The sequence below is a fragment of the Sus scrofa genome, chromosome 16 (assembly GCF_054392235.1).
Source record: "Sus scrofa isolate SSC_HxYL_T2T_F1_AM1 chromosome 16, Sscrofa_HxYL_maternal_Yorkshire_Landrace_v2.0, whole genome shotgun sequence".
NCBI lineage: Eukaryota > Metazoa > Chordata > Mammalia > Artiodactyla > Suidae > Sus > Sus scrofa.
In genome coordinates, this window is record NC_139398.1 from 65942720 (window position 1) to 65950688 (window position 7969).

At 56.9% G+C, this 7969-nt stretch overlaps 1 protein-coding gene across 3 annotated transcripts; it reads right to left on the reverse strand.

The window, feature by feature from the left end:
* Positions 1–3896: 3896 nt before the first annotated feature.
* On the reverse strand, positions 3897–7733 carry FOXI1 (forkhead box I1). Of its 3 annotated transcripts, XM_085001998.1 has the most exons (3): positions 7091–7733; positions 6537–6592; positions 3899–5510 (listed from the first exon to the last, which is right to left on the reverse strand). In XM_085001998.1, exons 1-2 carry the CDS (start codon positions 7665–7667, stop codon positions 6543–6545), a joined length of 627 nt encoding a protein of 208 aa, XP_084858124.1. In that variant the 5' UTR covers positions 7668–7733; the 3' UTR covers positions 3899–5510; positions 6537–6542. The 3 variants fall into 3 exon arrangements, with proteins under 3 accessions (XP_003134114.1, XP_084858124.1, XP_084858123.1); XM_003134066.6 differs by lacking the exon at positions 6537–6592 and having other exon boundaries at positions 3897–5510; XM_085001997.1 differs by lacking the exon at positions 3899–5510 and having other exon boundaries at positions 6439–6592.
* Between the last annotated feature and the right edge of the window lie 236 nt (positions 7734–7969).

Here is a 7969-nt window from a genome sequence, read left to right on the forward strand (position 1 = left end):
CTGTCCCCCTCCACTCCCTTCGCTCCAGGTGTCTGATCTTGGGGTCTTCTACTTGTCCCAGATCCAAGAGAGCAGCTTGTGTCCCTGCCACACCAAACCCCAGGAGAAAGTACCCTCTCCGCCCCTCATCACTCCAGCAAAAGTCCCTGCTCAGAGAAGGGCCATCTGGGGTCAGCGGCACTGTTCATGTCTGACCCCCGTTTCCTTTAAAATGCATGGTGTATTCCAGATAAAGAGCTACCTTCCCTCCCATCTCCCCAGAGGCAAGGCAGATGGAGAACACCGGCAGGGTGGGGCCCCGCTGGGATGGAGGACCTGGTCACAGAACCCGGAGGAGGGGAGGGCCTCAGGCAGGCGTGTCTGGGCATCTGGTACCCAGCAATTTGTTCTGAACCTCATGGCCTTTGCTAGGCAGTCCTATGGCAAAGGTGGTTGCTATTTTTATCCTGTGCCCCCCCCCACCTTTTTTTTTTGCTTCTGAGGGTTGTACCTGTGCAATAACGAAGTTCCCAGGTCAAATTGGAGCTGCAGCTGCCGGCCTATGCTACAACCACAGCAACTCGGGATCTGCACCGCCTCTGCGACCTATACCACAGTTCATGGCAATACCAGATCCTTAACCCACTGATGGAGGCCGGGGACCCAACCAGCATCCTTACGGATACTAGTCGGGTTCCTTACCTTTGAGCCACGATGGGAACTCCTATCCCTGTTACCTTTATTCTGGGAAGATCTTGGACTTCTGAGCCAGGCAGATCTGGGCATAAGCCTTGCCTCTGTGGGAATATGAGCCGAACCCCACTTCCAGAGACCTTGCCTCACCAGTAAAATGGGGGTGACAATGCCCAGTGCAGGGGATTTTAGCATCTGCCTAATGGCAAGTGCTCAATACTAAACAGCCACTGGTATAAGCCTTTGCCTGTATCTGCATTTAAAGCTTTCTGAAGCACTTTCACATCCAATGTCCAAACACAAGCGTGTTTTTTTTCTTTTTACTGCCGCATCTGTGGCATATGGAAGTTCTCATGCTCGAATCAGAGCTGTAGCTGCCAGCCTACACCACAGCCACAGCCACGCAGGATCTGAGTTGCATCTGTGGTGATGCTGGATCCTTAACCCACTGAGTGAGACCAGGGATAGAACCTGTGTCCTTATGGATGCTAGTCAGATTCATTTCTGCTGAGCCACGACAGAACAATTTTTTTTTTTTTTTTTTTTTTTTTTTTGGCCACACTTGGGGCATGCGGAGGTTCCTGGGCCAGGGATTAAACTTGCACCATAGCAGTGACCAGAGCCACATCAGTGACGATGCCAGATCCTTAACCTGCTGAGCCACCAGGCAATCTTTAAAGTGGTTCTAGCGGTGGACACCTAAGAGCCAGGCCTGAGGGCACCCAAGGGCACACTTTCCTCATTAATAACTGCTAGAGCTCAGCGTAGGTCAGGTGTCACCCCGGGACCCATCAGCCACAGCTGGGGGCGGCGACACGGGACAACAGGGCCGAGCTCTTGGGCCTCATCTCTGGAGGAGCTGGTTTCCAACAATAGAGAGTTAAAAGTGACAACAGTATGCTCACTGTTGATAAAGATACGCACGGTGACAAAAAGAGAGAGAAAAAAGAATAATCCAGCAGCAGCAGCCACCAGACGATGACTATTAATACTTTGTATGAACTATTTTTTGACTTTTTCTCCGACGACCTCACCTATTACAACAAATGGGATTATGATATAGACAAATGCTATACATGAACCTGTTTTCGAGACATATTTTCCCCTCCAGACACATACCTTGGGAATTTAGAGGCTCTAACTCAGACTTCATGGGGTCAGGAGTCAGCTGGTTGCGGGTGGGTACGTCGACCAGCGGTTTGGAGACCACTTTGCGTTTGTTCATTTCCACCGCCCCTCAGCGCCCATCTCGCCTCCTCCACGCAGCCTTCCTGGGCTCGCCGACACCGAGGCAGTCCTCTTCTCAGGCCCTTTATTGGTGTTGGAAGATGGGTCTTCCTTGTAGAGCCAAGTTGCAGGGAGCTAATAAGCGCGAGGTCCATCCACGGCGCGGCCCACAGAACGGAATGCTCGGTGGGCAACCAGTGCCTTTCATCAGCCCAGGCCGCTCCCTCCCCCTCTGTTTCTCCCTCCCTCCTTCTCTCCAGCTCCCATTTCTCCTTCAAGGAAGAGAACCCCCAAAGGATAAGAAGCAGCCCATGGAAGCTGAGCGGGGAGACCCCCCCGTCCTGACCCGGGTCCCCCTCCGGCATGGCACACCCACACAGCCCCTGCCCTGAGCTCCTGGTGCTGCTGCCAGGAAGGTCAGAGTTGCAGGTCAGAGATGGCCCGTCTTTGTGTTGTCGGAGCCCTGAAGACACTCCTTTGACTGCTGTGCCCATTAAATTGGGCTGAAGGGGAGTGGGATCTGCGTGCTGTGGACCTTGGTTCGAAATCACCACCTCCCTCCCCCGGGGGCTGGGCTGGTCTCCCTTTCCCTTCTCGCTGGGTGCCTGGTCCAGACTGAACGCAGGCAGACTGGCCCCGGGGAACGAGTGGGGCTTGAAGAGCAGGTGCTGAGGTTATCAATGGGGAGGGTGGGATTGCAGGGTCCACTTGGGAACATTTGGGGGCAGTAGGATCTAGTGTGACAAAAAATCCTGGTCCAGGCTTCATGACCTCATTCCAGTGCTGCCTCTTGACTCCATCTCCTGGAGATATTTGCAGAGACCCGTCCTCTCCCAGCCTCTGGTTTCTGTTCTGTGCAGCAAGGGATCAGCTTATTCCAAGTTTTCTAAGGCTTTTTATAGTCTAAGACTCGATCCCTTCCCTTTACCTTCCGGCCACCACCACATCTGCCTCTTCTGCCAGGAGAAGTCTGGTTTTCTGTGGAAAGGGATTTCCCAGGAAACAATCCCAGGAGTTTCTAAGAAGGCCTGCGTTTTCCATTTTCCAGGGTACCCCAGCGCCAGGGGCAGCGGGTAAGAGTTTCAGCCACAGTATCAATGATCTGCTGCTGGATCCTGGCTGTGTGTCTTTGATTCAGTTACAGAATCTCCCTAGGTCTCAGTTTTCTCACCTATACAATGGGGAGAATAGCACTGGATTATTTAGAAGATTAAATGCGCTAAAGCAGATAAAGCCCCAACAGTGCCGGATGCCTAGGAAACCTGCAGTGAGGGCTCTCCTTCTCCTCCTCCTCTCTTACTCCAGGGAAAGAGAGCACCCCCCCCACCTCCCCAGAGTCTGCATGGGCAGCTTGGGGGCCAGTGCCTAGCAAGGGGGCTTCGGCTTGAGCCCTCGGTGTGCCCCTCCAACCAGAAGACCTCCGGCTTCTATGCCCCAGGCCTCTAGCAGGCACTGTGCCAGGCGCCCCAGGGAGGTGCTAGTGTCCGCCACCCTTGTGGGCTGCTGTGAGGATAAAAGCTCCCTCCTGCCTGGACTTGGCTCGGGGCCGGCCCACAGTCCTCAGTGAATTGCAGCCAACAGGGCTGTTGTCGCTGCCTCTAGGATCAACCACATCTGAGGCTGTGCTGCAGCCTGATGAGGTGCACCGTCCATAGATGTGGGCAGGGACTGGCTGAGGACATCAGGAAATGTGTACAACCACTCTGACCCTCACGTTTGTATAATGGAATTGGTACCACTCCCTGCACGGGGTTGTTAGCAGGATCAAATGATCATAACACAGGCGTGAGGTGCACACGAGCTGTAACCTGGAGCCGTGTTTTGTGATCCACAAGCTTCCCCCTCTTGGTTGGGAGCACCTGTCCCATCTCTATGCCCCTGCGGAGGGAGAAAGCCTGATACCCAGTCTTTCTTCTGTCTCAAGAGCCTTCAGCTCCAAGCTGTACTTGGCTTCAAACTGAGTTGACCAGCAGCCAGGAAAACTCGCAAAGAAGGGATACACAGTTATTTTTTTTTTTTAATTAAAAAGAACATAAGAAAACAATAAAACACTTCCCAGGGTGTGCAGTGATGAAACATCACAGGCATATAAAGTACATCAACCACCCCCCGAAAACCCAAAAGATCCCAGGAGCTACACGCAGGGACCCCCGTATGGTGGCTTATAGCCCTTCTCGGTCTAAAGAAAAGGAAGCACTTATTCAACTTTGTTTTCCCTTGAAGACTTGGCCACCTCCAGCTCACTGGTCCATGACATGCACACAGGAAGCTGGGTTTTGTAAGAATTTGCCAGTGGGTGGTGCGGAGATGGGGGTGCTGGGGTTCGTATGGCTCCTCTCCTGTCCTGTCCATGGTCTGCGGGGCTGGGGAGGCAACATCCCTCTGTAGGGAGAGGCCGGACACCCTGTCCTGGGGGCCTGGACCTGGGCTTCCCTCCTTGAGCAGCAGCGAAAGGAGTGTCGGAAGGTAACTTGGAGGCCACTGAATAAAGACTCAGACCGAGATGAAGCATGCCCAGGGCTGGCACTAAATTTTGATCAGTGGCTAGAAGGCGGTGGGGAGATCCGGATATACTTGCCATCATCAGGTCTCCACCCTGCCCTTCCTTAGCGGCTCAACCCATTCCTCCGTCTCACTGGCCCAAACTCTGGGGGTCACAGAGACCTGGATTGGACTCCTGCCTCTGCCACTTCCTAGTCTGCATGACCTGGGAAGGTGACTTCACTTCCCGGAGCCTCAGTTTTCTCATCTGTTAAGTGGGGAGGTTCATGGGACACTCACAAGGTGGCTGCAAATCGTGTGCTCACGCCTTGCAGCACCAGCACATAGTAAGTGCTCAGTAAATGGCCGAGATGATTCTGGTCATGCAGGCGCCGGGATTCCCACCGCACAGTGGGTGGGGGGGGGGGATGTGGCCGGATGTGCGATAAACACAAGGTTTACGCCGTGTTCTGGGAAAAGGATGAATTCCCCCCAGCCTCCTCTGTGTGGCTGGGCCGTTCGGAGGTCTTGGACCCCTGGGGAGCTGCCACGGAGGACCCGGGGCTGTTTCTAGACCTCGGAGCCCTCCCTGGGGTAGAGGATGCCGTTGGTGTTGATGCCGTTGTAGAAGTGGGGGCTGAACTGGTTGAGGGCAGCGCCCCCGTAGCCCAGGGTGCTGCCGGGCGCGGGGGGGGCCCACTCGCCGCCGCCCGCGTGGCCGCTGATGTTGCCGAGGGTTGTGTAGGAGTTGAAGTTCAGCAAGTTCTGCGCCAGCTTGTCCGCGGGCTCCGGGCTCAGTCCCGGCGTGGCCACGGGGCGGCTCCCGGGGCCCGACCCGCTCACGTAGGCGGACACGGTGGAGAGGAAGCCGTTGAGGCAGGGGGTGGCCGGCGGGGGCGGCGAGGCCCGCTTCTCCGGGGAGCCGCCGGGCCCGGGCGAGGCGCCGTCCAGGAGGTCCTGGGCCTCCGCGGCCTTGGCGCTGCCCCCCAGGAGGCTGGTCTCCGTTTTCTCGGAGGCCAAGGAGCCGGTGCTGGAGGACACGTCGGATTTTCTCTTCCTCTTCCGTCGGAAGTTTCCGTTGTCGAACATCTTCTCACAGTTGGGGTCCAGGGTCCAGTAATTCCCTTTGCCTGGCACACAAGCGGGAGAGCGTAAGGAGAGAGACGGACGCACCGCTCTGCATCTGTTCCTTCTTGTCAGAAAGGAAAACCAAAGGTAACACATGCAGAAAGGCAGAGAACAAAGCAGGAATTCTGCAAACCCCCCAGCCCCACCCCACACGGAGCCACTCTGGGAGCCCAGAGAAAGAGGGGCATCAGCCCTGCAGGGGCTTACAGTGTGGTCCCCTTAAGAAGTTCAAGTACTGGAGCTCTCCTCATGGTGCAGCAGAAATGAATCCGCCGAGCATCCATGAGGACGCAGGTTCGATTCCTGGCCTTGCTCAGTGGGTTAAGGATCCGGCGTTGCAGGTGCAGGTTGCAGACCCTGCTCAGATCTGGCGTGGTTGTGGCTGTGGCGTAGGCTGGCAGCTATAGCTCAGATTTGAGCCCTAGCCTGGGAACCTCCATATGCCGTGGGTGCAGTCCCCAAAAGAAAAAACAGTAGTTCAAGTCCTGGGAGAAAGGGTCATAACTGACGGGAAAGAAAACTCAGGAAGAAATTCAGGGCTTCTTGAAAGTCCTAGGTGTGCACGCCAAAGATGGACCTGAGTCCCAGCTTTGGACTGAGGGGCTTAGGGCGAGTCTCGTGTTCCTAGTCTGAGAAGTGGACTGTTGGACCTGCGCCTCCTTTCTCAGGCTGACTGCGAGAGGGGGTTAAGGCTAGATGGGTAAAGGGGCTTTGTAACCAGGGCGAACAATCTGAACCCAGCCTGAGGGTGAGGCTGGTCATTAGACGGGTGGGTCCCCCTCTTCTGGGGCAAACAGTCCTGCCCTCACGCGCCTCAAAGGGGGCGGGGGTGGGATTCCTCTGAGCCAGACCCTGGCTTCCCGTGATGGGTCAAGAGTGGACTTTAACTCCAGGCAATGGACACATGAGTATTTCATATATTACTCTCTGTACCTCTCTGTATTTTAGAATTTGCTCATTGAAAAGGAAAAAAGTTGACACTCTGCTGTTAGAGAGACCCCTGCTCCGATTCACACGCCATCACTCACGTCCTTCTATGTCGCCCGAGGCGCGCTGCTTCTCCTCTGGGTGTTATTTTCCTCCTCTGTAAAATGGGTTTACTATGAGCCACGCTGCAGGGCTGGATTAAAGATGATGTAATTTGGGCAGGAGGCACCATGTGGCCCTTCGTGGTTGTTCCACCAGCCTCCAGGCCCTCCCAGCAGGCCCGGGGCGCACTCGGCTTTGTCTAGACCGAGCACTCAACCCCCAAGGACTTTCCACGTGCCGGATGCTGGGGATTCGGATGACTCATCACCATCCCTGCACGCCACTGAGCACTTAGCCCCAAAGGAGCCACGCTTACATCCCTGTTTTTCAGATGGGAAACTGGGGCTCATAGGCACGCTGCCTGGTCAGCAGCTTAGCAAGGATCCAAACCCAAATCTGCCTACAGGGTCCACATTTGCAGCTGTCTTGGGGGGCACAGCCATATTCGGAACTTTCTAGAAAGGGGTGTTGGGAAGACCTGAGTGAGCCTTCCTGGGGGCACCCATGGCTGGCTGAGGCAGGGCCTCCCCACCCCACGCCACAGGCCCCTTACCCGGGTCGTCCTCGTCACGGGGCACCTTCTTGAAGCAGTCATTGAGCGACAGGTTGTGGCGGATGGAGTTCTGCCAGCCGGCCTTGCTCTTGTTGTAGAAGGGGAAGTTGTCGGCCACGTACTGGTAGATCTGGCTGAGGGTGAGGCGCTTGTCCGGTGCCCCGTGGATGGCCATGGCGATGAGCGCTGAGTAGGAGTAGGGGGGCCGCACCAGCTTCATCAGCTCCTCCTGCGAGGGGATGGGCAGCCAGCCCAGGTCGCCGCCCCCAAGCCCCGACACGCCAGGCAGCAGCTGCCTCTGCACCCCGTAGGTCTGGGGCAGGAAGGGGCTGGCGCTGGTGCCCGGCAGGTAGGGTGGCGGGGTCATGGCTGGCCCGTTGAGCCAGAGGTAGGGGTTGGGTGTGGCCCCAAACTCCCCGCCACCCTCGAAGGAGGGGGGCCGCTGAGGGCTGGGCACCCCCTGGGCGTGGAAGAAGTTCTCATAGTAAAGGTTCATCTCGGGGGGCTCCTGACCGATGCTGGGGAACTGGGGGCTGCAGCGCGGTGGGGAGGGCGCCGGGAGGTCGAAGGAGCTCATGCCTGGGCTGGGCTTGGCCGGAGCCACCTGCCTGGCACCTGTGCGGGGGAGCTGGCCCTGACAGGTGCTCAGCAGGCCCGGCCTCCTCAGACTTATACCCCAGGGCTTGGCTGGCGGCCCCACCCAGGGGCGGCCACCTGCAGCAGACCCGCCCTCCCTCACTCTGACTGCCACCCAAGTCACCGGTGGGGCACTTCCCCGCTGGCCACAGCCACAGCCACGGCAGGGCCCATAGGTAGGGACACACTGGGCTGGCTGGCTGGCTTCCTCGCTGATATTAGCAAGGACAAGGGCGCCCCTCT